This window comes from Neurospora hispaniola, assembly GCF_033458365.1.
Source record: "Neurospora hispaniola strain FGSC 10403 chromosome Unknown B0T23scaffold_5, whole genome shotgun sequence".
NCBI lineage: Eukaryota > Fungi > Ascomycota > Sordariomycetes > Sordariales > Sordariaceae > Neurospora > Neurospora hispaniola.
In genome coordinates this window covers 2,968,028-2,995,142 of record NW_026944410.1, presented here as the reverse complement: position 1 = coordinate 2,995,142, position 27,115 = coordinate 2,968,028, and the positions used below count along the sequence as shown (strand labels likewise).

The 27,115-nt window shown below is 51.9% G+C and overlaps 8 protein-coding genes and 3 non-coding genes across 11 annotated transcripts; 4 read left to right on the top strand and 7 right to left on the bottom strand.

The window, feature by feature from the left end:
- Positions 1–156: 156 nt before the first annotated feature.
- B0T23DRAFT_317945 (uncharacterized protein) lies at positions 157–3,595 on the bottom strand (the record flags this gene model as incomplete). The annotated part of the gene is made up of 6 exons (XM_062835040.1): positions 157–387; positions 454–1,652; positions 1,705–1,915; positions 1,993–3,319; positions 3,402–3,483; positions 3,562–3,595. 6 exons carry the CDS (start codon positions 3,593–3,595, stop codon positions 157–159), a joined length of 3,084 nt encoding a protein of 1,027 aa, XP_062692099.1.
- Positions 3,596–4,626: 1,031 nt separating this feature from the next.
- On the top strand, positions 4,627–7,401 carry B0T23DRAFT_405681 (uncharacterized protein; the record flags this gene model as incomplete). The annotated part of the gene is made up of 3 exons (XM_062839036.1): positions 4,627–4,658; positions 4,737–4,824; positions 5,011–7,401. 3 exons carry the CDS (start codon positions 4,627–4,629, stop codon positions 7,399–7,401), a joined length of 2,511 nt encoding a protein of 836 aa, XP_062692098.1.
- A 469-nt stretch (positions 7,402–7,870) lies between these two features.
- On the bottom strand, positions 7,871–9,592 carry B0T23DRAFT_382771 (protein prenylyltransferase). Its single transcript, XM_062837353.1, has 3 exons — positions 9,496–9,592; positions 8,558–9,419; positions 7,871–8,472 (listed from the first exon to the last, which is right to left on the bottom strand). Exons 1-3 carry the CDS (start codon positions 9,502–9,504, stop codon positions 8,090–8,092), a joined length of 1,254 nt encoding a protein of 417 aa, XP_062692097.1. The 5' UTR covers positions 9,505–9,592; the 3' UTR covers positions 7,871–8,089.
- A 974-nt stretch (positions 9,593–10,566) lies between these two features.
- On the top strand, positions 10,567–13,730 carry B0T23DRAFT_172944 (WD40 repeat-like protein). Its single transcript, XM_062832946.1, has 4 exons — positions 10,567–11,692; positions 11,746–12,123; positions 12,178–12,229; positions 12,280–13,730. Exons 1-4 carry the CDS (start codon positions 10,924–10,926, stop codon positions 13,649–13,651), a joined length of 2,571 nt encoding a protein of 856 aa, XP_062692096.1. The 5' UTR covers positions 10,567–10,923; the 3' UTR covers positions 13,652–13,730.
- A 262-nt stretch (positions 13,731–13,992) lies between these two features.
- B0T23DRAFT_382767 (uncharacterized protein) lies at positions 13,993–15,954 on the bottom strand. The gene is made up of 2 exons (XM_062837352.1): positions 14,562–15,954; positions 13,993–14,486 (listed from the first exon to the last, which is right to left on the bottom strand). The coding sequence occupies exons 1-2, from the start codon at positions 15,484–15,486 to the stop codon at positions 14,071–14,073; spliced, it is 1,341 nt and encodes a 446-aa protein (XP_062692095.1). The 5' UTR covers positions 15,487–15,954; the 3' UTR covers positions 13,993–14,070.
- A 1,611-nt stretch (positions 15,955–17,565) lies between these two features.
- B0T23DRAFT_382763 (uncharacterized protein) lies at positions 17,566–18,072 on the bottom strand. The gene is made up of 2 exons (XM_062837351.1): positions 17,751–18,072; positions 17,566–17,699 (listed from the first exon to the last, which is right to left on the bottom strand). The coding sequence occupies exons 1-2, from the start codon at positions 17,886–17,888 to the stop codon at positions 17,667–17,669; spliced, it is 171 nt and encodes a 56-aa protein (XP_062692094.1). The 5' UTR covers positions 17,889–18,072; the 3' UTR covers positions 17,566–17,666.
- Positions 18,073–18,727: 655 nt separating this feature from the next.
- B0T23DRAFT_t254 lies at positions 18,728–18,813 on the top strand. The gene has a single exon. It is a non-coding gene; the product is annotated as a tRNA-His (tRNA).
- Positions 18,814–19,321: 508 nt separating this feature from the next.
- B0T23DRAFT_t238 lies at positions 19,322–19,427 on the bottom strand. Its single transcript has one exon. It is a non-coding gene; the product is annotated as a tRNA-Leu (tRNA).
- A 475-nt stretch (positions 19,428–19,902) lies between these two features.
- B0T23DRAFT_t237 lies at positions 19,903–19,988 on the bottom strand. The gene has a single exon. It is a non-coding gene; the product is annotated as a tRNA-His (tRNA).
- A 456-nt stretch (positions 19,989–20,444) lies between these two features.
- B0T23DRAFT_172833 (uncharacterized protein) lies at positions 20,445–21,729 on the bottom strand. The gene is made up of 2 exons (XM_062832944.1): positions 21,414–21,729; positions 20,445–21,350 (listed from the first exon to the last, which is right to left on the bottom strand). The coding sequence occupies exons 1-2, from the start codon at positions 21,608–21,610 to the stop codon at positions 20,669–20,671; spliced, it is 879 nt and encodes a 292-aa protein (XP_062692093.1). The 5' UTR covers positions 21,611–21,729; the 3' UTR covers positions 20,445–20,668.
- Positions 21,730–22,133: 404 nt separating this feature from the next.
- On the top strand, positions 22,134–23,788 carry B0T23DRAFT_413538 (uncharacterized protein). The gene is made up of 2 exons (XM_062839522.1): positions 22,134–23,251; positions 23,317–23,788. The coding sequence occupies exons 1-2, from the start codon at positions 22,245–22,247 to the stop codon at positions 23,387–23,389; spliced, it is 1,080 nt and encodes a 359-aa protein (XP_062692092.1). The 5' UTR covers positions 22,134–22,244; the 3' UTR covers positions 23,390–23,788.
- Positions 23,789–27,115: the final 3,327 nt, after the last annotated feature.

Genomic DNA, 27,115 nt, shown 5'->3' with positions numbered 1-27,115 from the left:
ACCATGTACAAACACGCTGACTCCGAGATCAACAAGAATAATTAGTCATACACTGTCCAATCATCCATCATAACAGGGCGGTAACGGCACGAATGGATAATACTCAAATCCTTCCAGGGACGTCCATGAACTCTCCAACCTGACAGCTTCATCATCCTAAGCTGCTGCTGCAACAGCTTGGCCGACTTGTCCCTGTCCGGCTGCTGTCCCGGCGGCTGATGGGGAGTCCTGACTCTGGCGTTGGCTGCCATCGGTAACGTTAGGAGATGGCACCGACGGGAACAGAATCTCTTTCTTCCCGTTGGCTTTGTAATGGAGGACAATATCATTACCACCCTTCCAGACGTGTGCGCGAAGGGTTGCGAGACTCATGGTGTTTGGCAAGAGCTAGGTGGTTTCGGTTCATGTCAGCACAAGCGCCACCCAGTTTCGCAGTAGGAATTCAGATCTCACCTGTTCATTGCAGTACAGCTCCAAGTACTCTTCGGGCTTCATCGCGTCTGGTTCCGGATTCTCCGGGTCAGCAGGCGGATCAATCCTCTCTGCCACGTACGCCAGTATCTTCTTCACCCTCAGCATCCTATTCGCGTTCAGGCGATTGTTCCCGTCCGCCACCGTGAGGGCCGGCAACGTATCCTGCCACGGGTACAGCACAAACGACACCTTGACAGGATCTTTGGGTGGAATGACGTTCAGCAACAAAACCTCGCCGAGCCACTGGGGGCCCTTTTGCTCGATAATGTCCACGTCGGCGCCCACAGACTCCACAGTCCCCCGATACAGCTCGGCTGAGCCGCCTGACGTCTCCTCCTGGATGATCACCTTGGTGCCCTTGGGCAGTTTGAGCACCGGCGTATCGTTAGGTAGGCTGGGGCAGATGCGTGTTTCGACCACCGTGTCGGGATTTTCGATTAGCTGCTTCTCGTACTCGTTGTGAATCTTCTGGATAACACCGTGGAAGCTATCCGCGAATTCCTTTTCGTGGTTCGAAGAGGATTCGGACTCCTCGGCCTTCTCATCTACTACGACTGGCTTATCGGCAACGGCATTGGAAGCTGAGCGACCGAGCTTTTTGCCGCCAAAGGACATGTTCATCCGGAACTTCTTTCCAAACGGCGTGCTGGGGCTCTTAACTTCCTTGTCCTTATCCTTCTCCTTGTCCTTCTCTTTTCCGTTCTCGGTTGACGTCTTTCCGGTCTTATCTTCTGACGCTCGAGACTCTGCAACCGGCGCCGGAGTTTGTGCTGTCTTGTTTGCGTCTCCGTCTGGTGCATTGATGGCGTCTGAAAAATAGTCAAGCCGTTCTGCAGATGGCCTATTCGAAAGTTGGGACGAAAACCTGTCGAGGGGACTGAACGGCGTTCCGAAGTCCGCTCTTGGTCCCATGGGCGAGGCTGGAGTAGCGAGTCCGATTGCGAACCCTGGAGTCACAGGAGGGAACCGGAAGCCATTTGCCCGCGGCGTTGTAACCTGCGAGTCAATGCCACCCGGCGGAGGAGGGATTATTATCGATAGTGCGGGATTCACCCTCCCGACGGCTGCCCGTTGTTGTGATACTTCGTTCAACTTGTGTCTGTGTGCCTCATCGCGTCGTATCTCTTCATCTATCAGGTTTGCAAAGAGATAGCGCAGAATCCACTTTCCAAGATTTACTGTGAAGGGTTAGCACGATCCAGCGTGACAATAGTCGGTGATGAAACATACTCCTCTGGTCTTCCCGAAACTCCACGGGCTCTTCGAGCGTGAGCTCATCGGCATACGCCTCGGCGTCAAAGCAGTTGAATGGCTCTAGGACCACTGTTAAGTTGCCCGAGCTAATGTCTATTGAGCACCATGGAGCCACGGCCTCTAGGGTATTGACCTCGGGTTCTACATCCTCCAAATGTCTCTTTCCAAAACTCTTGATGGGTTTACACTAATTAGGACAAGACAGTCAGCAAAAGTCACGTTCACATTCACAATCACAAAGTTCGGGAAACTACGAGGTCTCACTTTGATCAAATCCCACAACACTACATCCCCAGCTGTGTCCAGTGTTAAGACCCGCCGCCTGTCATTCAGAAGACGGTGCTTAACCAGGCCAAACTGGCCCTCAATCGTTTCTTCCGGCAGATGGTATATCGGCTCGACTACGCTTACCGCGGGGTCTGTTATTACTTCAGATCCTTTTCGTGTATGTGTTGCAACCGATTCTGCCCCATCTCGACTGGGAGCAAGCGGGAAGGAGGCCGTGTTCGAGATGCGCAAAATGGACTTGGCCGGAATCTCCCGCTTGGGGGTAGGTGACCCTGTTGGCATAGGGGGTCCAGGCTGGAAAGTGCTCTCCCTGCTCCTCGTCGACACAACGGAGGCCCTCTGAGGCCGGAACCCCCCTGGGAGCTGAATGTCAGCGGTTGTGTCGACGCTCTGCCAACGGTTGATCGATGACCGTGACGTCGCCGTCCACACAGAGTTTCCACAAGCGACAACCTTGCTCACGCCATCATGCTCCTGTGCGACGGCCAAGGACAGACCGTCGTCCAAATCACCCAAGGTGCCTCGCACATCGGTTTTGACCACCAAACCCGACCGATCACTGCTGTAGAAGACGCCGAGTTCAGGGTCTTCGGCAAACAGAGACCATACGCTGTCATTGTGCATGGTGAGTGTGTGCATACACCTGCCTGCAGTGACGCTCCAAACCTTGACCGTCTGGTCGGAACTAGCCGTCATGACCATGTCGCCCGAAGAGTTGACCAGAATGGCCCGGATGTTGTCGGTATGACCGACGAATTTGGTGATGCGCTTGCCCGTCTTGGGATCCCATAGGCGAACCACGCTCTCGGGACCACCGCTGGCGAGGATGGAGTGGTTGACGGCCAAGGCATAAACGCTACCCTTCTCTCGCACCTCCTCGCCACTGACATCTATCTCTAGTCGCTTGCCGGCGCCTGACAAATCCCAGAGATATATTTTACGGTCGAGGCCACCCGAGGCTACCCAGTTGGTGGACTGTGACGGTGTCGCAACGCACTTGACGTAATCGGCGTGCTGGCCAATGGTGGCTGGTTCTGTGGTGTCGCTTCCGTGGGGTCGCCATACTTTGACAAGGAGATCGGACGAGGCAGACACCACGGCGGAATGCTGTTGGGCTAAAGCGAGATCGTTGATCCAATGTGTATGCGCTTGTGTTTGGGAACGGAATCTGGTCGTCTGCCTGGGCCTGGCATTGGCGCGCGAGGACGAGGTATCGACAACGGCGGAGTGGGAGGAAGTCGGGACAATGCAGTCGGGAGGGACGTCCCAAGCGCATACTGTGCCGTCACGGCCGCCGGAGTAGCTGTGTCGTGTCAATTGAATCAGTACATGGACGGGATTCGATCGATATCGGTGGGGACACGAGGATGAGGGTATATGCTCACAGAATAGCATTGTCGCGATCGACGGCGAGACCATTCACGCCGAGCCGATGGCCACCAGGTGAGGAGTTTGGGAGCTCGAGAACTGCAGTAAAGTACGAGTGTGATTAGCCATGCGCCCTGTGTTGCGCCCGAACGGAAATGAAGACGAAAAGCGACATACCATAGCTTATTCTTTGGCGAGCCTTTTTGGCCATGGCGTAGATCAAAGGACCGGGCGAGCAATCATGCGCAATTGTTTTGTTTTTGTATGACGGATGGGAGCTGAGCAGTGGGGACCGGGGATGGTCGGGTGAGCGCTGCGGGTTCCTGGGGTTCAACGGCCACACGCGCGATGTCCAGTGTGAAGAAGTTCCGTTCTCTTGGCGTATCCTAGGAGTAGGTATCTGACTGGTTGACGAGGTCGCTCCGAGCAATACGTAGTAGCAAAGTCTAAAGGGACGGTACCTGCGTGTCGAGGTATAAGATGACGTATATGGCTTGACGCGAGTAAGAGTGGACGAGCGAGGGTGTATAAGACGTCGCGGTCGTTCAGCTGCCGCGATGGGGTGTTGAGCTGTTATGGGTGGATTGAATGGGCGGGCTGCTTAGTAGATTAGGTCCATATGTGTGCACTGCCCCGTGATGGGTGGATAGGATAAATGCAAGGCGGATTTCACTTGTAGAAGGCGCGAAGAGGGGGAGGTGGTATCAGGGAAAAGAACAATTAGAAAAAAAGAAGAGCGAAACCGAAGCAACAAGTTGAACTGAGGAGGAAATTGTAGGGAAGGGATGGGAGCAAGAGTGAGTTGGAAATCTAATGGAAGTCGAATGTCGGATGGTACCACCTACATGTACCTAGAATACTTAGACGGCAGTATCTACAGTGTAAGTTGGGAAATACCTGCGATTCGCCGAGTGTCGTGATGACAACTCTCCAGCTGGGAAAGAATGGGACGGGGATACAGGCACTTCGGACAAGACGTCTTGGCATTCTGGATAGAGTCGTTGTTGTTGTTTTTATTCCAAAGAAGCCTCAATAGTAAAGTCTTCAGCCAAATGCTATGCTACCTACCTGTCGTGTACCCAAATCTGGTCACATTCGACGCCGGGCACGTTGAAGTCTGAAAGTTGGTAATTGGTTGATAAACTTCCGAATGCTTTCTGTTCAATGGAAGACAAATGGAAGCTTCCAAAAGCTGGGGAATGCCCTGGGAAGGACAGCAAGAAAGGAGATGTGTAGTCTCTAATGAGCGGTACTTTGAAGCTGACTCATAAAGGGTTCGAGTGGCTCCTTTTTGAAGTATCTTTGCAATGATTGTACATACATCAACGACACTCACTACACTGCAACTCGAGCTGGGATAGGCGTCCAAGCGCTGTGGATGTCACCGTGCGGGTTATCAGCATAGATGACCGAGAGCTTGGGCCACATCACCAGTTAATTGTTAGTGCAGTTCTGTTTGGTGACTGTCACGGCGTCGTCAGGCATTCTGACACTTCAACATCTCCATCCACCCTTTCCCCCTTGTCACTTCACCACTCACATCCTTCATCCTCCTCCTCCTCCAACCGCAAGGTGAGGTGAACGCACCACACTTGGACAGGCTATGGAATGGTCACGCCGCTACAGGTCTTCCACCGCAGCGCCCGGGCAATCAGCGCCCGCGAGTTCGAAGATGCTCTCCACTCAATATGCCGGCCCCGGTTTCCTCCGGCCTTCAGTCCCAGACATCGCCATATCGGCTGTGCCATAAGCGGAGGCGTGGATTCCATGGCGTTGGCTTTTCTCTTCCACCGCCTTAAGCAAGAAAAAACTCTAAACGCCAGCGTTTCCCCAAACGAGCAGTTTCGCGTCGGTGACAACATTTTGGGCAAGGTCCGCGCCGTCATTGTCGACCATGGCTTGCGCGAGGGCAGCGACGAAGAGGCACAAAAGGTGGCACATGCCATCAAGACCAAGATTGGCGACATGGTTGACCCTACCATTGAGACCATCAACTGGGAGTCTGAACTCGGCCCCGGTGTAGACCCCAAGACTCACCCAAGCATTGAACCCTTGGCCCGCAAACTTCGCTATGCCGCCATTGCGGGCGTGTGCCAGCGTCACAACATTTGTTCCCTCTTCACAGGCCACCATGAAGATGACCAGTATGAAACCATCCTGATGAGGATGATCAGCGGCCGCGGCTACCGTGGTCTTCAGGGTATCCCAAACGCCGTAGACATTCCAGAGTGCTACGATATTCACAATGTCTACCAGAGTGGTTACCTGGATGACCAAGAGTCCGCGAGCCCGTTTTGGACCAGGATGCCGACGGGCAAGCGGATGAAGAAGTACCTGAAGTACAGCCTGCGTGACCAGCTTGATCCGCAAACGCTCCAGTATGAAATCGCCTATGGCATGAGGAGTGATGGAAGCCAGTACTTCAACGAGTACCAGCGCACACACCGCAAATGGGGAGACTACCCTCCTGTCCCAGAGGTCGATGCCGAGGATGGTGGCATCATGATCTACCGCCCTCTGCTTGGCTTCAGCAAGGACAGGCTCATTGCCACGTGTGAGGAGAACGGCATACCATGGTTCGAAGATCACACCAATGCAGACCCAACTTTCACTCCCCGCAATGCTATCAGATACTTGGTCAAGCATCACCAACTCCCAAACGCCCTAACAAAGCCTGCCATCTTGCAGCTTGCGGCACGATGCCGCGCCAGAGTTGCCGCCGAGGAAGCTGAAGCCGGTAGGGTTCTCGAGCGGCTATATGTCCACGATCTCGCAACGACAGCTGGGACCGTAGAGGCTGAAATGCCTAGGTTCAGACTCCCAGGAGGCCCCAGGTTGTCTAGGAGGTCCTCTGTTTGGCGCAAGAAGCGTCTTGTCCACTATCGCACCATTGCGGCCATCATCGTGCGCCGACTGCTCTCGTTGGTAACACCCAACCACAACCTCCCAACCCTTGCGGATCTCGATTACTCCGTCTCGTTACTCTTTCCAGAACTGAGGCTTCCCGATGAAAAGGAGATCCCAACACTCCAAGGCGAACCCAAGGGCTACATGATCTCCGGCGTGCACATGGACCCCCTTATCCAGCCCGACGGTTCCGTCCGCTGGCGACTCTCCCGAGCCCCTTACCAAGCCAAAACACCCGCCCCAACCCTACGATTATCCCAAAGCGCTTTAGCCTCGCGTTTCCTCAAGGAACCCTCCGAGTGGGCCTGGGCAGGCTGGACAAAATGGAAGCTCTGGGACGGCCGCTACTGGATCCGGCTACGTCACCGCGTGCCCTGTCCCGTGCGCGTCGCCCCCTTCGAAGCTGTCTACCAAAAGGACTTCCGCGAGGGTCTTCTTCTCGGCCAGAAGGTCAAGCACAAGGAACTGCTCGCCAGCATGCTGAAAGCCTACGCCCCCGGCCGCATCCGGTACACCCTGCCGGCCGTGTACGCGGAGACCGATCTCTCCGGATTCATTCAGGGGAACGAATCTTACTGGCCTCAACCGCCCGAGCATTTGCGCCGGGCCGCGGCTGGTATCGCTGAGGATGACCACAGCACTCCCACCCCGGAAACAGTAACCACCAAACAACTCCAGAAACACCTGACCAAAGAACAGATACACGAACTATTGTGGTTCTACAAAGAATGGGAGGATGAACAAGCTGCAAGCTTCAGAGACTATGATGAAGTCTGGGAGGAGAGTCGGTATCTAAGCAACCCTTCCACCACTTCTCCTCAAAGCCATAAAAACCAGAGAAAGCTCCTCGCCCTTCCTACCCTAGGCCTCTCGCTCCCGGGCATCTACGACTGGGTACAGTGCGAGGTGCGGTATCGCAAGATTGATGGAGACTTGTTGCGGCGCGGCACTTCGTGGCAGCGGTTCAAGTTTTGGCGGACGCGGGATGCGGGGTTTAGACTGAGGAGGCGGGAGACTTTGTTGGAGAGAAGGGAGTGGTTGGGCTTGAAGAGGAGGGAGATGGCGGGAGAGGTGCCGGTTAGTGTTGCCGATGCTTTTAGGAGTGATTAAGCAGGGAAGACATGTGTGGAGGTAGGAAGATGTGTGACACTTGGCTGTATAATATGTATTCGTTCTTGTTCATGTGGTTGTAGAATTGCAATACCCTCACTGTTAGAGAATTACGTAGAGGAAACTTTCCAACAGACCAAGATACTCAGACCAAACGCCACCTTCCTGGCAACAACGCCAGTTTTCGCCCATTATTTATCCATTTCGTCCCCATTTCCCCTCTTTCTTACTTCTCTCGTCACTCCCGTCACTATTTCCTTTGTTATGCTGTCTTGACTTCATACAACCCAAACAAAGCCAAGAAGGGTAAGACAAGCCAGCCTACACTGACGTCGCCGAAACTTCCAACGCCGGCAAGGACTCGATGTCAAGGTCTTTTTTAGTTGGCAAACAGGAAGCCGAGCCACTACAATCAGGCAACTTTGATCAATCAAAGAAAAGTGGAGGATCTCAGTCAGGGTCAGTTGGTGGTTCTGTCGGTGGAGGAGACGAGATGAGAGATGGTCATGCGGCCGATGCCATTGACATGCCATGCCATGCCATGCCATGCAGTACCCTTACCACGTGCACATCCGAACGGCCGCCGGCATCGGGAAGGCTGGGGATTGCATAAGGTTCGGTAGTATGAGCTTATTGCACACAAGTATTGAACAAGTACACACACAAATTGTACACACACACACACACCTTACTCTTTCAACCCGAAATCCCTCTCCAAATCCGCCCACCTCCCACTCCGCATCGGATCCAGCTTCTTCAAGTTTCCCAACCAGCCCTTCAGGTCCTTCTCTTCCTGCTCATTCGGCTCTCTCCCCTGCAGCTGACAGAGATAAAGGGTATAGTCGAACAAGGCCTCATAAATTAACTTGGCGTCGTCATAATCTTCCAACAGCTCCTGGATGCTCTCGATTTCGCGGCGCAGGTACGTGACGCGCTCCTCTTGCGTGAAGGCGGGGGCGATGGTCGGGTGCTCGACGGAGTTGACTAGGTTCAGCATGAGGAATTGGTGGTAGTACCAGAGGGATTGGTCGTCGGGGCCGACATTGATTGCTTCTCCTATTTTGTTGAGTTCTAGCACATGGGCGTGGTTAGTTCTTGTCCAACCGGGTTTTCCCATTTGACTAACGTAGTGGCGGGAGGGGGTGGGAAAACTGACCTTCTTCAAAGAAAGCCTTCCGCGCCTCATCGTTTGCGTTCCTCTCGTCCAGCAACCGCGGGATGAGTTTGCTTCGCGAGTGCCAGGCCGAAAAGTTGGAGAGATTCTGTGAGATCTTCTTGGTCGTGAACTCAAACTCTGACTCGACAAGACTCTTGCCTTCCAACTCTGGACTCTCCAGCTGCTCAACCACGTGCCGCCTGTATCCCCAGGCGTGAAAGTTGCGCTGGTCTCGCAGGAGCATCTTGGAGGTCAAACCCAGTTCTTCCTCCCAAATGTTTCGCGCTACAGGGACCGGCAGTCTTTCAATCACCTGCTTGAGAATCCACAACCGGTAGCTCCAGATCCAGTAGCATTTTGGCGATTCGAGGAGGAGCGGAATGGTAAAGTGCAGTTCCTTCTGGAGTATTTGTTGGTCGTTCTGTTGATCCTGCTGCCGCGTCTGTTCCTCGTCCTCCTCCTCAGCTGTTGTACCACTCTTCCCAGTTGTCTGGAACTCGGGGGCGGGCGGGGTCTCGGTCGACAAAGAGGAGGAGAAGTCGGCGGAAGAGATTGTGGTAGTGGCGGTCGGAGAAGAAGTCGGCAACGCCTTCGAGGGCGAGGAGCCAGGCGAGAGCTTGGACAATAATCCAGAGATTAGGCAGCGCCTGCGGACGTTCCATACTGTGTAGTACTCAGGGTTGAGGCGCAGGAGCTTGGAGGTGAGGGCGAAGACGTCGGGGGAGTAGTCGTTCTTTGCGGCGTGATGGCGCACCTCGTCCTCAAGAGCGCGGTAGTCTTTGATGCGCTCGAGGTCCTTCTGGCGCTGCTCTTCGGTGCGCGTTCTCGAGGTGCGGGCTATGCCGTGGTTCGATCCGCCTTGCTGGGATGCGTCTCCCCATCAGTCAACAGCCTGCCAAAGTACCTAGCGTCTAGACTGGAGTCCGGTTGTGTCTTACATCGGCCATGATACTGCTATCAACTGTCAACGGGTTGGTTCAGGGGCTAGGTTGGATGGGAGATCGGGGCTTGCTTCAAAGGGACATACATGTTCCGTAGCCTTTGATGAGGTGACGTCGGAGAGGATGGGACGGGGCAGGCAACTGCTATCAGCGCGCTATGCCTACTGTGGTGTAGCGCCATAGGACAATGCCGCTGGTTACCGGGAGAGCCCTGGTCTCTGTGAAGGCTTGGCGAGACAGCTCCAGAGTGAGTGGGGCTTATTGGGCTTATCGGGCTTATCGTGGATGTCTTACAATAACATCATGCAGGAACGAACTTGCACACCCAATCCTCCATTCCTCTTTCCATCTTTCAACTCTTTGATTCTGTGTTGTATCTGAGTGGTCCTGGATGTGCCTGTGGTCTTTGCCAACACAACAACTACGTCTACTACTACCGATTTTGGGCATCGTGCCTTCTTGATATGGGAGAATGGCCAACATCCTGCAATGGACTGCAGTCAAACTGTCCACTCCAACCTCGCCGGTCTCGGCATGGTATCGTTGGGACTCACCTGCCCTCTGCCTATTCAGAGTTGCTCTTTCCTATTGTGCAGACTTGGGATGACAGACTCCGTCTTCGTTCCAACTGACCCGATCTTGCCTGCCTGCCTGTTTGACTTGTTATTGCTGAGTGTTCAGTCATCTCATGAGTTCCCTGTGCCTGACTGACCAGCAAACTTCTTCCACTTGAACCTTCGAGATTGACAAACGAAACTGAACTTACTACTTCATCACGACTTGCTTCATTTATCTCCCGGGGCGTTCTTGCACTCACACACAAACACTCACTTCACTAGGACATTGCGCTTCATCAATCAGTTGAAATGGCCGGCGTGGACGTCTAGGTGACGCTTTCTCAGTTTCGACATCAGTCTTCCCTCACAGAAAACTGCTGAGCTCAACCTCATCGTCAACCCCCCAAATACGCCTCCTCGACTCCATCTTCTTTTCCTCCTGCTTCTTCCTAGGAACACGCACCCGGAATTATTACTACGCTTCCACCACCATAGCAGCAGCACTACTAACAATACCAGCATCTGAATACGGTTACTATCCTCGGACGGCGACTCGAGCACCGTTCGAGCACACCGACGACAAGTATTGCTTCTCGTCCAGGTTCTCGCACACAGCTCGACGTCTTTGTCGCTCCACACGCCCTTCGTTACCAGCAGATTCTCCCGGTTCTTATCATCACCATCTATCACTTCATTCAGCCGACTTCACCAAAGTATCGCATCACTCCAGCTTCGACAACCTGTGTGGTCTCGAGCTTGATGGGACCACTTCACTAAACATTCTTTTTCCAGCTTATCTTTTTCTCACTTGAGGTCTGCTACTCGTGCTATCATCAGTACCTCGGTATATATCGGCTGTATCTTCGCTATGGGCAACGACAACAGCAATCGTGGCTCTCGAGCCTTCGTTCCCGGGCCCACAGGCACAATGACATTTCACACGCCTTTTCCCCTGCTCCAAGAAGCCCAACGTCAATATCACGTCTGTGGCTCACCTTATGAGTCCCCTCACAGCTCCTCCGACTCTGGCTACGGCTCGGCTCCCCCAACTCCAATCACACCCCACAAGAAGAGGACTCTCATCGAGGCCGACTACCTTTGGAGACTGGGCGATAGGAATCTCTCGGATCAAGAAAACTTCTCCGAGTCTGACGATAAGAACACATCAGATCAGGAATACAAGCTAGAAGCCTACAATGACAGGGAAAGACGTCCTGGTGCACCCGGCACAGAAGCAGTAGACATCGAGTGTCCTGACGACAAAAGCCCTAGGAAGCGCCATAAGCCCGCGACATTACCCAGGAGCTCAGCTCGCTCTCATCCACCTCTTCTGTCCTTCTTTACTTCCGACTCTGGCTCCAAGATCCCGCGGGGCTTTAAGACCAGCCTAAGCCGCGGTGGAAACAGTTCGACCCGCATTCCTGACCGCTTCATACCCTCGAGGACACTCTCATCAAACACTGTTGAAAGGTTTCGCACCAGCAAGTCGCCACACGAGTTGACCACACCTGAGAAACTTCTTCGTCACAATTCAGCCACTGAGGATGCCTTTTCTAGCCATCGGAGAGTTGTGGCAACCAACACCTTCGATATTGGGCCGCGATCCCGCTCAAATAGAGCAGCAAGTCGGAACAGAGGTAGGTCCATCCATGACCGTATGTCTTGCAGAAATGCTAACTCGATTTCTCAGTAGGCAGCGTTCTCGGCCCTGTCAATACAAACGCAAGTTACCGCCAAGATAGGCAATTCAGCCTTGGCTCAATATGGGCTGTTGGTGGTCTCGCCCCGCCCGCAGAGACAGCAGTTAACAACGGACGTGGCCATTTGATGAGGAGTGGTACAAACGCCAGGCTCTTTCGGACGTCATTCCCGACCATCAAGCCAAAAGCCGAGGAAGAACTTGAGAAACACGAAGCCCGACTGGCAACTGCCTTGGGTCTTGATCGCGCGGCCCGAGTTCTGGACGTCAACATCATTCCCCACCAAACCGAAAGCAAAGAGAAAAGGTCTAACAAATCACACACACATTGGAATGGAACAGAATGGGTCAAAGAAGGATCGTCTCCAAGTGAGTATTACAAATTAATGCAAAGACAGGACACATCAGCTAACTCGAGTTTAGAGCAGCAGAAAAAGAAACAAGAGAACAGATCATTGCCGACCGCTCCTTTCAAGTATGTGGTCCCGTCTGTTCATGTCTTTAGACCATGCTAACATGCTGTAGGGTTCTCGATGCCCCCAACTTACGAGACGATTTTTACTGCTCAATCCTATCCTATTCCGCCACTTGTCGGACTCTAGCTGTCGGCCTGGGTGATCTTCTTTACGGCTGGTCGGAGTCCCGCGGAGTTCGTCTGCTCAATGCTGGAACCCAGGACGACTGCCATTTAACCAGTGTTGCTTTTTCTTCGGCAGATGGCCACAAAGCTATTTTGGCCTACGGTCGGTCTAACAAAACTTTAGGACTGATGTCTTTGCTCGACGACGCAGATCCCGCAACCTCGCGTGCTGCCCCAATTCCGCGTTTTGAGGTTCTTCATCCTTCACCTATTGCTTGCTTGAGTTGGAAACCATCATGCACTATGCGGCCCTCAGGCTGTCCCTCAACACCCGGCGTGCTCGTTGCCACTGAGGATTTGCTTGTGGGAGATGAGGCAGGTCGCGTTTGGTACTATTCTGTTGAGTGGCCGGACAGGTGGGAAGTTGAGCGTCATAACTGGCAAGGACAGCTGACGCTGCTGGCCCGCATCGACGTACACTCTCAACAGATTTGCGGCTTATCCTGGTCACCCAACGGCGATCGCTTTGCTACAGGAGGAAATGACAACCTGTGTTGTCTGTTCGAAACGCAGAAGGTTCTAGACATGAACTACGCACGCCGTAACATGGGACGCGTACGGCACACTGAAGTATCGCAGCACTCTCATACGCAAGGAGATTCAGAGAGTTCGTCAGCAACAGAGATCGCCACAGAGATCCGTACAACTCCCAGGCCCGCCAGCGTGATTCCAGTCCTCAAGCCAGGAGACGAACGGTACAGGTGGCTGCATAGAGCTGCAGTCAAAGCAATTGCGTTTTGTCCGTGGCAGGAGGGATTGGTGGCAACTGGAGGCGGATCAAACGATAAGTGCATTCATTTCTTTCACACGACTTCTGGCGCCGCCCTTGCAACTATATCTGTGGCTGCGCAAGTCACAAGTCTAATCTGGTCCACGACCCGACGGGAGATTGCCGCCACCTTTGGTTACGCTCAACCGGAACACTCGGTGCGGATTGCTGTCTTCTCTTGGCCCGACTGCCGCCAAGTTGCTGCTGTTCCCTGGGCTGGGGAGCACCGAGCTCTCTATGCAATTCCTTATCCCAGCGGACCTAATGATGCTCGCAAATCGGGGAACAGCGGAGGTAGGGCGCGAGGCTCCAACCGCACCGCGATGGAAGGCTGCATTATGGTTGCATCGAGCGATAAGAGCGTCAAGTTTCACGAGGTATGGACGGCGGACAAGAAAGCCACAACCGGAGGGGTGGGCATGCTTGGTGGCAGTGATATCTTGGAGAGCTTGGAAGGCATCGATAGAGAAGGTGACGTGATCCGGTGATAAGCAAATGAAACTGCCGGACGTTACGAAAATGGATGAGGTGCAAGAAGTTTCAAGTGATAAGCTACGAACACAAAGGTTAGGAATGGGGAAAAGGATTTGAAGGGGATCATGAGAATGAAGCCAGCATGAGGACGCTTTGAGAACCGCCCTGATATTACGATACCCTCCAAAAAGCTAACGGTATAGTGGGTTCGTGCTGGTGGTGGAAATGTGGGTAGGTAGGTAGAAGCACGTAGTATGCAAGCTCTGAGTGGGAAAAGGATGGGTCAGATTGAGCAGTATTGAAAACACTACATACACAGCAAGCAGTAAATTGACGTTTATTCTCAAGCCCGCGGGCCCGACGCTGGTGTTTTTCAGGGTGCATTGCTAACTCACACTCAGAACTCCCAACTCTGTTGTGTCGCTTGCGAGCTTCACTGAAGACGAACCATATCCCAGGACCAATTTTCCATTTCATCCCGCCCGGTCGGCAAATTGATTCCAACGTGGTTGTCTAGTTGTGCGTCTTTAAAGTTCAGTTTTCCTGCCTCCGGAGAAAGAGCCCTCCCCATGGAGACCACGAGCATAGTGACCATCCTGTTTCCGAAGCCCCCAAAAGCCGGGCATTTGTGGGAGCCCAGAGAGAAAGGGAAGTAGGCTTTTTCCTGGAGAGGTGTGAGATTGTCAAACCGCTCTGGTCGGAACTCAAGAGCGTCACGACCCCAAACATTGAAGTCACGATGGCATGCTTGAACGTCTGCTGATTTTAGAGGTCCAGGGCCAGTGGCGGCACGATAGATGCTGTTGTTGGACGGATATAGACGAAGGCCCTCCTGGAACATAGGCAAGTGTTAGTGACGAGCACCTAATCAAGTTCTGAACTGGGGACGTACCATTGCTAACTTGAGTGCCTCTTTCTCCGTAGCAGCGTTTCCCAAACAATATGGAATGTCTTTGACTCTCTTCTTCAAACTCCGCTTATCAAACTGCGTATAATACGCAGTGACGTAGGTAAGCAGGACAACCCGCCACAGTGTCTCGTATTGTGGCATGATTAACCCAAGTGCTTCACTTGGGTCGATAGAAGTATCTTTTCCCGTACCGTTCTCTTCAGCGACTGACGTCTTCAGGGTGCCAAAGAGCATACCCAAATCATGGTTTAAAGAGTCAGAGGTCTTTACCGCCCCGCCATCTTCCTTGCTCTTCAACCACTGCGCATTGATTTCATCAGTTATTCGCTTCACCAAGTTCTTATCAACCTTCTTGTCGTCCGCCCCAAACTGCGAAACCAAGACGACAACAAAGCAGAGACATCGGACACACTCGGCCAAGCCAATGCCAGTCCTTCCATACCGCGCTTTTTCACACTGAAGGAAATCCATGCAAACTCCATAAAGCTTCTGCCAATCAGCTCTGCTCTTGTTGATCGATGCACTGGCCAATTTGCGGAACTTCTTGTGGACAGAGACCGACGAACTGGTAAGCGACGTGTTGATCCCAAATGCCGCAACCAGACGGGAATTGGCTAGGGCGCGGAGACGAAGGCGGTCTTCCAACTCTACCTTGGGTCCGGCATATGAGAAGTCAACAATGGAGCGGGCGTAGTCGATGCGCTGAGCGGCTAGTGCTTCGGCTTCAGATATTTTTGAGGCGGAGTTTGAGTCGGGAATTGGGTCGGGGACAGCCAGGGGGTCATAAGGGTCGAGAGGACCAATAAGACGGGCGAGCTGGAGGGTATTGTAGATGGTTTGGGCGAAGATTCGTTGCAACAAGAGAGTTTGGTGGGAGAGGACATGGTGGAGCACGTAGGCTATGAGGAGGGAGAAAAGGGCGAGAAGGGCTATCAGCATTTTGGCTGTGGTTGTCGCAGAATGAGAGATCGAGAGGCTGTGCGAATAGTATCTCCTTGGCAAGGCCAAAGTGCTTTACTGGCAAGAATAAACTGGACATCCAAGAAGGGGATCGAGGTTAATATACCCATTCATCGTCTCATCTTTCACAACATTTCACCCTCTCTTTTCCTTCGGCCGTCTTCCATTCCGCGCCATGAAGAAACGAAGTACGCGGTTCTCGACATACTCTCCGTTGCAGGAGAAGGGTTACTTGCCGCTTGAGGCCCGGCCGTCCGTTTGATTCTGAGGCTGACCAGGAGACATCGTGGTCCTTTCATGCCCAACAGCCATGTGTGGGGGAGATTTGGGAGCTTATCTCCATCCACATGGAGGCAGTCAACGCAGAGGCATGCCTCTGGGATCCCAAAAGCTGATTGCTCCGAGGATGATTATGGGCGAACAAACGGCTAGTGAGAGAGTGGTCGCCTATAAATCCTGTTCAATCATGAGGCACGCAAGTCTTGGCGCGGGAGAGGCCTACTGCCAGCACACCAAACACTCTTGCGTGTGCACTACTGGGAAGAAGAGTTCTACCTCCATTACTACCTGAATCGGGAAAAGAGAAGGCTGGCGTGTGTAACGGAAGTGTTTGCGGCTCAAACGAAGATTCAATTCGACACTAAGAGTGTGTACATGGTAGTGCCGGCGTTCACGGCTTGTGATGTTGGGGTTAGTGTTTGTTTTGGCAGAGGAGGGCAAGTTGAGGCGGACAACTCCTGGACTCAAAAACAGCAAAATGACCGGGGATAGCCAAAAAGCTCTTTCCGGCTGGTTTTATTTACAGCATGTAAATCAGCCAGGGAGATTTTTGGAAAAAAAAAAACGTCGAGTGACATGATGAACCCAAGTGAGTTTGGGTGACGTTGGATTACTTTCATGACAAACAAAACAAAGCGCAATCTACTCCAGGACACTATCTCGGTTCGGTTTCTCTTCTTCGAGGCTCGGTCAGACACTGTTCACCCGCCTTACACTCACTACTCTAGAACTTGCAAGTGAGCAATCATAACAAGCTGAGGATGTGCGAAAAGAAAAAAGAAAAAAAAATTTAAAAATTTTTTTTCAAAAAAAAAGAGAAAAAGTGTGGACTTACAGCTACCGGGTTCGAACGCGTAGCGTACATGAGAGCCGGGGGAACAGGAGGAAGGAGGGGGGTCACACAAACGTGCCCGCTGCACCAACCTACCAGCTTGCCACGAAAGTCACCTCGGGAGAAGTAATACATATACCCTACGACAAGGGCTGGATTGCAATTCAAGTCTAGATGCTATTGAGAGAGATCACACTTTTTTGATATCGTCGGCCTGATATATCCTTGGGTCCCTCGAATAGCCATATCAATCACTCCCTCCTCTGCTCAACCTCCTCCTGATGGTCAATCAATTTGAACACTACTGCTCTTTCCCAAGCGCCTTGCATTTCGACAACGAGATGGTCTACTCTCACCACACATATCCAAACATACCTGCCGATCACATGTGTAATGCCGGTCAAGGTCAATAAATTCCTTGGTTCAACTAAGTTCTTGTCATAGCTAGAATGGTTTCATCTTCTACACCATCTAACCCAGCACTACCCCTTACACGGGTTTCCCCCTCGAGATCCTCAACTTCCTTGCCCCCCTAGGATGGTACCTCACGAACAACTCCATTAGCCCCAAGTCCTCCCTAGTCACTTCCCCCTCCACCACCAAAATATCAAATCGCGCCAAAAGATGTTGCCAATGGTTGAGTACAGCTCCGCCGTCGCCAGCGCCTGGCCCGAGCAATTTCTACTTCCTTTGCCACAAGGTACCCTGCAACGGTCCTGCATACGGAATCTTTCTTCCTCTTCGGGGGTACCCGTACGAGATATCCATCGCTTTGGGTCAGAGTCAAACACTGCTGGGTCTCCTCCTCCCGCACGAAAATAACTGAGTGCCATGGGGCTACGGTACATCAGCCAGGCGAACATGGACAATGGAGCTCTTTGGGAGGAGGTGGCTCAGTCTGGGTCGATTTGATTGTTTTGGGTTTGGGTTGTGAAGAAGAGTGTCATTTGAACAGGCCATGGGGGTTAGTGATGGAAGGGAAGCTGTCATGGTTAAATCCAGGAAAGTGGCGCAGCAGAGGCTGTTCAGGGGTAAAAGTTAACATGCCTCAACGCCTCCTTAATAGTACCCGCCAAATACGGCAAGTTCTCTTGCTCACCTCCAAAAAAGCGTCCATTAACTCCTTCCTCAGTTTCTCACCAATCTCCGGGTAGTCGACAACCTCAAATATAGCACTCCCGGTCGTCGACCCGGTTGTACCAACCCCCGTCCCTGACACCTTCACCGCGTCCGAAAAGACAACAACGTCGGATAAGTGCGTTCTAAACATCCTTCCCTCATCATCACCATTGGCCGGGGGCTTCGGATCAACCAACTCATGACAGATCGTCCACCTCTCCGGCTTCTCTGGAGAGACAGACTTGCATTCTTCCTCACTTAGGGAAAAGAAATCTGAGGATGGAAAGTGACTTCTATCTTTCAGAACGCCAGCATGAGCTTATAGGTATCAGCACTACTAATAAACTTACATTCTCTTGACTTTCCACTTCGGTCCAAATCCCCGAATTCGAGGGAGGCTTGGCTAAAGGGCCTCCTTTCCACAGTGCTAACCCACAAGCCCGCCATACATTAAGTAAGGCTGCTAGAGGTAATCTGGCAAAGACCGGCGAATAACGTTATGGCGGGTAGGGGGGTTGGGGTTTTATGGTTTGGATCTCCTGAGATCTCTTCTGGTGACGGCGTCGATGGTGGCTTCATTCAGCGCACTACAGTTTGCATGCAGAAAGAATGGAGCACATGCTCCCACATGGACGGCATTAGTTAGAACGTTATCAGCCATTACATCACTCCTGCAACCCGCAGCAGTCAAGAATTGACTGAGAAATTCAGCTTTTCAGAATTTCACATCTGAGCGAGGGACGAGAAAGATAACAGGTGATAAAATACAAGCAGGATAAGACACTATTACCTTTTTAGCCGGATTACAAACAGTATTGCAAACAAAGCGAGTAATCCATCATGTCTAAAAGCAGAGAGAAACTGCATTACCTCAAAGGTGCCTGGAGTTGATGGATGGAGGGATAACTCTTTTCGGATTTCCCGCATCACCATGCCCTTTCACGCATATGCTCTCTTGATGCTTACTTTCATACAAATCATTCAGTCACAGGGATTGTAGTATAGTGGTCAGTACTTCTCGTTGTGGTTTCTCACAGCGATCCGAGAGGACCCAGGTTCGATTCCTGGCAATCCCACTTTTTTGGCGCTACCTGGACCATCATGACTTTTCTATTGGTGTTTTGAAATCGAGGTCTCTTGGTGTTCTTTTCGGCGCATTCTTTTTGTATTCAAGACATGCTTCGTGTCCTCGATATGACCGGTCAGACGTTGATACGTAACTGTAGAAGACTTGTTTATGTCGATGCAGTGGTTGAGCAGAGGAACTGAACTTCAAGCTTGTGTTCGCAACTTCGCACATACGAACAAAAGCTTTCTGCTCAACACTGACTTTCAGCCATTTCGGCCACCCAGTTCCCATTACTGTCAGCTCAAAAATGTTATATTGGTTATTATCTATAGAGCTAGGAATACAAAGAGCGGATTGATACTCTTGGTCTCAAGAAGGTGTCGGAGGAATAATCATTCACCTTAACACCCAGTGTCAGCCAAATATAACCAAAAAAATACATTGAAAAAGAAAGTTCTGAAAGACGAAAGAAAAATGAAACATCACCACCGATACTCGGTGACGATAGGAACCTCTGACAAGAGTGGGATTCGAACCCACGCCCTTTCGGACCACGGAACTCTGAGAGGAGATTAAGGGTTAACCTTAACGTGGCGCCTTAGACCGCTCGGCCATCTTGCCTTGATGAAGGAATTAGAGGAATTATTGACATTAAGGACCAACATCGCAGCATAGCACATGGAAACATGATGCGCCGTCTAGGGTTGCAGCTCGGTTTGAATGGGTCTAAGAGGTGTGTGGCTTATTTAATAAATAACTGCCGAGTGCAAGATATTCATGGTTGATTACGGTCTATGGTGCGGCGGGGGATGTAGGCATTTGTAGACTGGCAACATATTCCATTCCTTGATTGTTCGAAGGTGGTAGCATGAAAGCGGATTTACCCTTAGCTTTCCGACTGCAATGACGGCGAATCCAACAAGACAACTATTTCAAGACAGTGTTAGTAAAAACCCACCACTTGCTAAAGCGAAAATCAAAACGAGAAAAAAAAAAGGGCATGGAAAACTGACACCAAACATAATTCAATCAAAGTCATGCCGAAAACACCAAAAAAGTTTCATGAGGCATGGTTAACCGAAGGGCGCCAAAAACATGGGATTGCCAGGAATCGAACCTGGGTCCTCTCGGATCGCTGTGAGAAACCACAACGAGAAGTACTGACCACTATACTACAATCCCCTTTGTTGAATCCGTCGGCCTGAAGCAGTGCCTATGAGCGAACGAGTGGAAGATGGCGAGTATGACATGGTTACTACCGGACAATCCCTGTAGGTAGGGCTACTGTTTCCAGAACCGATATCGTAGTGTAGAGTCCAGGTCGTTCCATGAGTAAAATAAGTTGCAAGTTCGAGGGAGGATTGGGTCGTTGTTGGGAGGCGGCCGACATGACAAGGTGTCGTCTCCTTGCCATAGTTCTAGACCGTCTATGTCTCCTTTAGAGTCGGGCGTCGGCGATGAATTAGGTAGTCCGGTGTCAGTGAGCAGCCCTGTTGTGACAAAGTCATTCCGATTCAAACACAAACACGTGTCGACCCAGTGGTGTGTGTATTTTATTCCGAATTCGAAAAAAGATTGAATGACATCCTGTACCACAAAGCGCTTGCTGTATAAGCGACCGTTGTACCTGATGCGATGCCTCACGCCAATGTGAAATTCAAATATCCATGATTGTACCCAGTCCAACAAACACAAGTTCAAAGAAAAGGATGAGAATGTGAATGAGAGGTCCTCCAAAGCCTGCCGTTGATGTTCTTCTCATGTTGGCCTGTTGAGGAAACACTTGCCTGACAAACTTGTAACAATGTGTTCACCGAAGCAAATGTGTCTGGGGCAGTTCCATTTAGACTCGCCCCATATACTCACTTGAGTATAATGATCAGAAGCACCAAAATGATGATCAGTGCCAGGATGATGCCCATCTGCTTTCCCTCTCCGCTGTTGTTTGCTGCCCTCGCAAAACGGCCCACCCGATCTCTTGCTCGATCCAAGGCATTTTGATGCCTATCCACCGCCCGTTCGCTCTCATCCAGCATGGTGACCTGATTATCCAACTCATCGCCAATTTGCATACTCAGCTCGCGTTGCCGTGAGATGCTAGCTCCCAGAGCGTCAAGTTGGGCGTCCTGCTCTTCCAGAATCCGCTGATGATAGGCGTGTATCTGAGTATTGTCCATATCTTGCCCATCGATGGTGTCGCGATAGCCGGCCGAGTCGTCATCCAAGACGGGGTCATCGCGGTATGGAAATAGCTGGGAGCGAGCAGACTTGTTGGCGGCAGAGGCTTGGGCTTCGAGGTCACTGTTGGGTGACGAGAAACGGACAGTCTTGGAGGCACGACGCTGTATGGGCGGGGGAGTCGTCGTGGACGCGGCTATGGGTTTCGAGGATTGGGCATGGGCAAAGTCTTGGGCGAGAGAAGGGTCGTTGGGTTGGGTGAGTGTTGAGGTGGTAGCAGGCGAAGCGTAGCCGTGGAATTGGGAGGTGAGGTCGTCAAACTGTTTTTGGAGCGACGAGAGCGTATCGCTCAGCGCGGAGGCCTTTCTGAATGGGTGTGTTCATTTTAGCGACTGCCATTGTCAAGAAGTGGGAGAGGACCGAGCATACGCTTCGTCGCCGGCTTCATGGAGACGCTGATGCTCGGCTCGGAGAGATTCAAGACCCTCACGAAACTGGTCAAGTGATCGGGAAATGTGGCCATCTTGGGTGTCGCTCGACAGCTTCAACGTCTTTGCCCTTTGCCGTTCAAGAAGCGACAGCTTGATGTGGTCAGCGAGAAGGAGGAGGGCATTGGGATTCGACATGATGATTGTTGGCGGTGACTTGTTTGCGGGCTTTGAGACTCCGAGGTTAAGCACGCTAAATAGAGGTATCTTATCGTGAATCAGACGACCGACTGAGGTGTTGTGGTAGGTCCCCGAAACAGCAAGCCGCCAATGCAATGAACAACAGGCACAGGGTATACGAAGGTCAAATACAGAACAAAGGAACAGCTGAACGAAAGGACATGACCGTGATGTTGATGGATGGACGTCTTGTCTTGTCAAGGAGTGAGGTGAGGTCGGTAGGTGGTTAAGGTAAAAGTTGGCGGTTCAGTTGTTGCAGGAACATCAGCGGGGGTTTCATAAGGCAGTTACAGGTTGCAGCAACAGCATGAGGAGCGCCCCATTACGCATCTGCCCGGGGGGGTCAGGCCTATCGTAGTCTAGGCTCTCCTGCCAAGAAGAATGCCCGTTGAGGATGGCCCGTGCACTGGGGAAGCAATGAACACAGCAGTCAAAACATCCTCGCTTTTTTGTACTGTGTGTACCCCGTACAAAATAAAGCCTCCGGGCGTGACGCCAGCACCACCTTTCTTGTAGGCCGCTCACTTCCAATTGGTCCTCCTTCACTTCATCATCGAATCCATCCTCCAATACCCTTCTCGACATCACGTCCATGGCAGACTCGGGAGCCGGCGTAGTGGAGGTCGGAGCGCAACCCGAGCACCATGCTCTCGCGTCGGACGTGCCCGGCAATCCCAACACGGACACACACACCATCGCTTCTCCAGTGACGGGTGCGGAGACGGGCACCCCGGTGCCGTTAGCTGCTGTCCAGGGAGAGGGTGGAGATGTCACCCAGGGCGGAAGAGGAGAGCTTCCTGCGGCCTTTCCCAAGAGACGCCGCGGCCGTCCTCCCGGTCGCCCAAACAGGACAGTCAAGGAGGATGATTACCAGGAGAACCCGCTGGTCAAGGCATGGAACGCGGCCAAAGAGGAGCAACCCCTGGCGGCTGTCGCCATCCGCGTTAAAGACGCCCTGACTGCAGACTCTCTTGTTCACGATACGCAACGGGCCATCTTCAACGACTGTCCCAGTCGCGAATACATCTACTTTGTCAACGGATGGATCACGGCCCGCCACATTGCCTCTCAGCGGCCCAGTTACGTCAACGGTCTGCTCATCCACTCACGCGGCACAGATGCCCCGGTGCAGTGCACCCAATGTGCTGATCGCCGCACCAAAAATGCCCTGGGTCCCTTCATAGTCTGTCGGATCTTGCCCGGGAGCTTCCATAACAGCTGTTCGAACTGCAAGTGGTTCGACAACACGTCAGCCTGTTCGCTGTATACGGGCCCTACCCCCAACCGGAAGCGCAAGGCCAAGGCCCTTTCTGCTGGACCGAATCCTGAGGAGAACACTACTACTACCAACGGGACTTCTGGTGTTGGTGCTGGTCAGCAGAATGTTGCCCCAGACCAGACGGAGATGGCTCACCAGAATGCCCAGTATACGTCCTTGCAATTAGGCGTGAGGATGGCGGCCCCGGAGGCGGATATGGAGGGAACTGAGGACCTCCAAGGACTTGGCCACGAGTTACAAGACCATGACGCAGTGGAAGGGTCGCAGAGCGGTCAGCTATCAGCTGGGAATGATGATGACGATGATGATGATGATGAAGAGTAGGGATGAAAACGCCCCTATGTACAGGATACTTGTGGTAGCTAACAATCTGTTGTGTGAGCAGTAACTCTGTCGACGCTCAGCTTGCCGCCCAGCTTCTTCCCGAGATTCATGGACACAATGACCATCGGGACTAGATGCCCGGACAGAGCACCTACTGAGGCGAGAGACTGGGGGATCGTGCTTCTCAATTCTTTATGAAACACCAATAGGGATATATCTGACTGGGTTTGCTTAAAGGTTTGCTTCCCACTGGCGCTTTTCAACGTGCAGGAGTTTCTGTTGCAGGGTTTGCATTTCTTTCTTGTTTGTTTTCTGGTCTTATTTGTCTGTTCCAGTGATAGTTTGTAGTAGTGTATGCTTTGGGACGGACTTGGTAAGGGTATCGACTCATATCTGTACACAGTAGGACTCGGAAGTGGGAACACATTACGGGCATATTTCCAGACGGAACTAACAACTCAGGTCAGCGGGAAAAGAGAAGGCTACACGATGTGATGAGGGTCGTGACCACGATATGTATGGGATTGACGGTAATTTTTTTTTTTTTTTTTTTTTTTTTTTTTTTTTTTTTGCGTGATCTGGGTATCGTGGGAGCGTGGGACTTTGAGTGGTCACTCTTCTTCTCATTCATGAATCGCTTGACACAAGAATACAGCAATTCTTCCAAGCCAAAATCACCCAAACGAGGAGAGCCCATGAGTTCAACCATCCTTCCACTGGTAAATGAGTACGACCTTACGTCATGTTATGCTTTTGCAGGTCTAAATGTACCAACGCTCCATCAATGGCAGCCCAAACCGGATGGCATTTTATATCCCAAGTCCCAACGTCTAGTCGTGGGCCAACATCTCGGTACCGAGCCGAGCCGCTCACTGCCACCCAAGATGGAAAACACAATCTCCATCAGGCATATTTAGTGTGAATAAATAGAATGATCATGGGCAAAAATTTCCGAATCCATAACTGGTGATGACTTCCGTCCCACCGTCCCATAAATTTCCGTCCTTACCGAATGTCCACGATCACCGGCATCCGGCAAACAATCCGAAGATCTCCATTGCTTTGGTAGCCGAGATTGGCCTTTCTCATCTAGCGCTTAACGCTCATTTTGCATTTGTTTTCCAGGCCCCACTACCAAACATAACTTGAGGTTACCTCTACTTGTTTGGCAACTTCGACTTTTGCTTCACTTGCAAAGAAAGTGAGGATAATGCATCACCCCTCATGACTTCATGAACGACCATCAAACAGACATGATCAGTCTGTAGCCTCTCTTTTTGCCATCACGAGAAACATCAACCTCGGCTATATAGCTGCGCCCTATCGACACCCTTGGTTATTTTCTTTTTCCAATTTTAGCTCCAGTATCACCGGCATCACATCAATCAAGCAAGCACAACAGCAACATCGCATCTACATAAGCAGCAAACTGCGACAGCGACAAGACCAGCACAGTTCGAGCACAGTTCGAGCACATTTCCAGCCATCAACCAAAACCGAAAAGAAGAAGAACAAAGAACGCCACAACTCCCAACAGCTATAACCCAAAAAACGCCACCCGCCAAAATGCCCGACTGCGCTCACAAGACCTCCGGCAACTCGTGCGGCTGCACCTCCACCGCGCCAGCCGGCCAGAGCCTCTGCGCCTGGTGTCGCGACGGACACAAGACCATTGTAAAGAACAACGCGAACAGCGCCAATGAGGACCAGGATCAGAATGACGGGAATGTTGGGCCGGAGTTTTGTCGCTCGGGGTGTGGTTTCAAGTACTGAGAGATTCAGGGTTTATGATGAACCTTGAGGTCGTGAATTGGAAGATGGGGCCCGGGCCCTGATGAATGGGAGATGCTCTGACGGGGACGGGACATGGAGAGAAAGAGAGAGAGAGAGAGACGGGTGTATGGCGGACTTGAGACGGGAAAGGGAAGGAGGCAAAGCGGGATGGGGATAGAGTCGGGAAGTTGAATGTAAGAATAGAAGGAGGAAAGAGACTGAGTGCAAGACGGAGGAAAGGCAAAAGGGAAATAGAGAAAAAGAACTGGCGGGATCAAAAGGGTTCATTTGGTAGAGGTACACAGCAGCATTTTAAGAAGGAAGGAATACAGTGAGCGATCCGTTACCTTGAATCTGTCCTTCCAATTTCCCGCGTTTCATCTGGCTGGATGCCCTCTTTCCTTATTTCGGGCTTTTTTGCGTAAGCATTATCTCATCGTGACTCGATTGTACTCATTGAGGGATGAGAAGGAACGGCGACACCGCGTTAGTGAGAGTGCTGGTGTCAACTAGCAAGGAAGGAATACGGGAAGGTTGGAGAATCCGAATCATTAGTAAGAAACGCCTCGGGGCCCGACTTGCAATGGTGAAATCGAATGATATTCTGTCCAATCCTGGCTCCGGACGCTGTATTGTAGTGTACTGCATCGTGGTAAGCACCAGGGTTAGGGTCAGTTTACGAGCTTTGTTTACTACCCCTGAGCAATAACGAGGACATTCAAAAACGTTGTAGCAAAAGATCATTTGAGCTGGCCTCCTCGTTGGTGTAACATCGAAATGGTGGTTTGGTATCGGGCAGTCGTCTTGGTGTTTCTGGCGGCAAAGCACAACTTGAAGTGGTCCGTGGGCTTCCCCAAGGGTTCTGACGGACTCTCGCTAGGGCAGGTACGGTGCGGTGTCAAGATTCGAGCGGAGGAACACTGCTCATGGTCGACTGATTGCTCTTGCAAATCTTTGGAAAAAGTGCAAGATTGAACGTTAGTAGACTGCAGTGGCAGTTGCACCTTCGCATTGTCCAACCCATCTTTTACCCCACATAAACGACATCATCTAATTTCCCCCCTAGTCATGATAATCCCTCCACCACCCACCGGGCCGCCGTATCACATTGTCACGCACACTTCCCCCCGGCTTAAGGGCACATATCCCCAGCTTCCTGAACCAACCTGCTCCCTGCCCCCCCCATCTCACTCTGCCACGTAAGTAGGTAGTCACCTTCTGCTTCTCCTCCACGCCCACGCACAGATTTCCAACGGCCGTGATCCACACCGAATTCGAACTTGACGCACCCTTGGCCCGCCACGTGATATCCCCCCCGGGTCGCCGACCCCTGGCTGTCGTCCGATTCCTCGGCGATCCACCAGGCGACGTAGTCGGCGCGGTAGCTGAGGTCGACCGCGCGGATGTAGGCGGATGCGCGGTTGTCGAACTATTGTTTCTGGGAAAAGCAGTAGGGTTCCTATGTTTGTGCCGAGCCTCCATTGACGCCGGTCCAGGGGGTGACTCCATCGACCTTCGGCACCGCGGCACCGTCATCTTGGACTATCGATTCATAGTCTCCTCCGGTGCGTCGGCATCTTGCTCGAGATGACCACCGGGAAGACTGATTGTCATATTGCCGTTACTGGTCGAAACAAGCCAGCCTCCACTTTTTCTGTAGAGAGACGACCGCCTGAGTTCCACCTGGGCTCGGCGTATTCATGAAGAACTAAGTTGTCGTCGTTCTGGAAGGTAAGTTATCGTCTCGGAAGACAAGTTCGCTTTTCCGTTCTTTGATGTGGAAGAGCTGCCGGGGTTATAATGTCGCCGGTTTTGAAAGATACCTGTGTCTACTATGAGTGAAGGGTGTCATAAATCGGGAAGTTGAACAACTTACCATAGGGGAATATTCAGTGGTGACTGCAGTGCTAGAGGTAGATAATCGGGAGTAATCAAGGGAGATACATATTCAGAGAGCGGGCATGGAAAGGATAATATTGAAATTGAGCTTCAGTCTTGTCTATATCATACCTACCTGGCTGCCCCTTCCTTAGATACTTGTACTTCTCTTCCTCAAAACCTCACAATACCTACCGATGATAATCTTA

Bases quoted from the DNA above. Each gene is read 5' to 3' on its own strand.
- B0T23DRAFT_382771 (XM_062837353.1), bottom strand. The intron at 8,473-8,557 runs GTCAGTTTTCCC...CCCATGTGCTAG, and splicing joins GAAGGCTTTCTTTGAAGAAG to AACTCAACAAAATAGGAGAA.
- B0T23DRAFT_172944 (XM_062832946.1), top strand. From the start codon at position 10,924: ATGGGCAACGACAACAGCAATCGTGGCTCTCGAGCCTTCGTTCCCGGG. The intron at 11,693-11,745 runs GTAGGTCCATCC...TCGATTTCTCAG, and splicing joins AGCAGCAAGTCGGAACAGAG to TAGGCAGCGTTCTCGGCCCT. The intron at 12,230-12,279 runs GTATGTGGTCCC...AACATGCTGTAG, and splicing joins TTGCCGACCGCTCCTTTCAA to GGTTCTCGATGCCCCCAACT.
- B0T23DRAFT_382767 (XM_062837352.1), bottom strand. From the start codon at position 15,486: ATGCTGATAGCCCTTCTCGCCCTTTTCTCCCTCCTCATAGCCTACGTG. The intron at 14,487-14,561 runs CTACGGAGAAAG...CTCGTCACTAAC, and splicing joins ATATTGTTTGGGAAACGCTG to ACTTGCCTATGTTCCAGGAG.
- B0T23DRAFT_382763 (XM_062837351.1), bottom strand. From the start codon at position 17,888: ATGTTTAGAACGCACTTATCCGACGTTGTTGTCTTTTCGGACGCGGTG. The intron at 17,700-17,750 runs CTGAGGAAGGAG...AAGAGAACTTGC, and splicing joins ACCCGGAGATTGGTGAGAAA to CGTATTTGGCGGGTACTATT.
- B0T23DRAFT_172833 (XM_062832944.1), bottom strand. From the start codon at position 21,610: ATGTCGAATCCCAATGCCCTCCTCCTTCTCGCTGACCACATCAAGCTG. The intron at 21,351-21,413 runs GTATGCTCGGTC...ACACCCATTCAG, and splicing joins CATGAAGCCGGCGACGAAGC to AAAGGCCTCCGCGCTGAGCG.
- B0T23DRAFT_413538 (XM_062839522.1), top strand. From the start codon at position 22,245: ATGGCAGACTCGGGAGCCGGCGTAGTGGAGGTCGGAGCGCAACCCGAG. The intron at 23,252-23,316 runs GTAGGGATGAAA...TTGTGTGAGCAG, and splicing joins GATGATGATGATGATGAAGA to TAACTCTGTCGACGCTCAGC.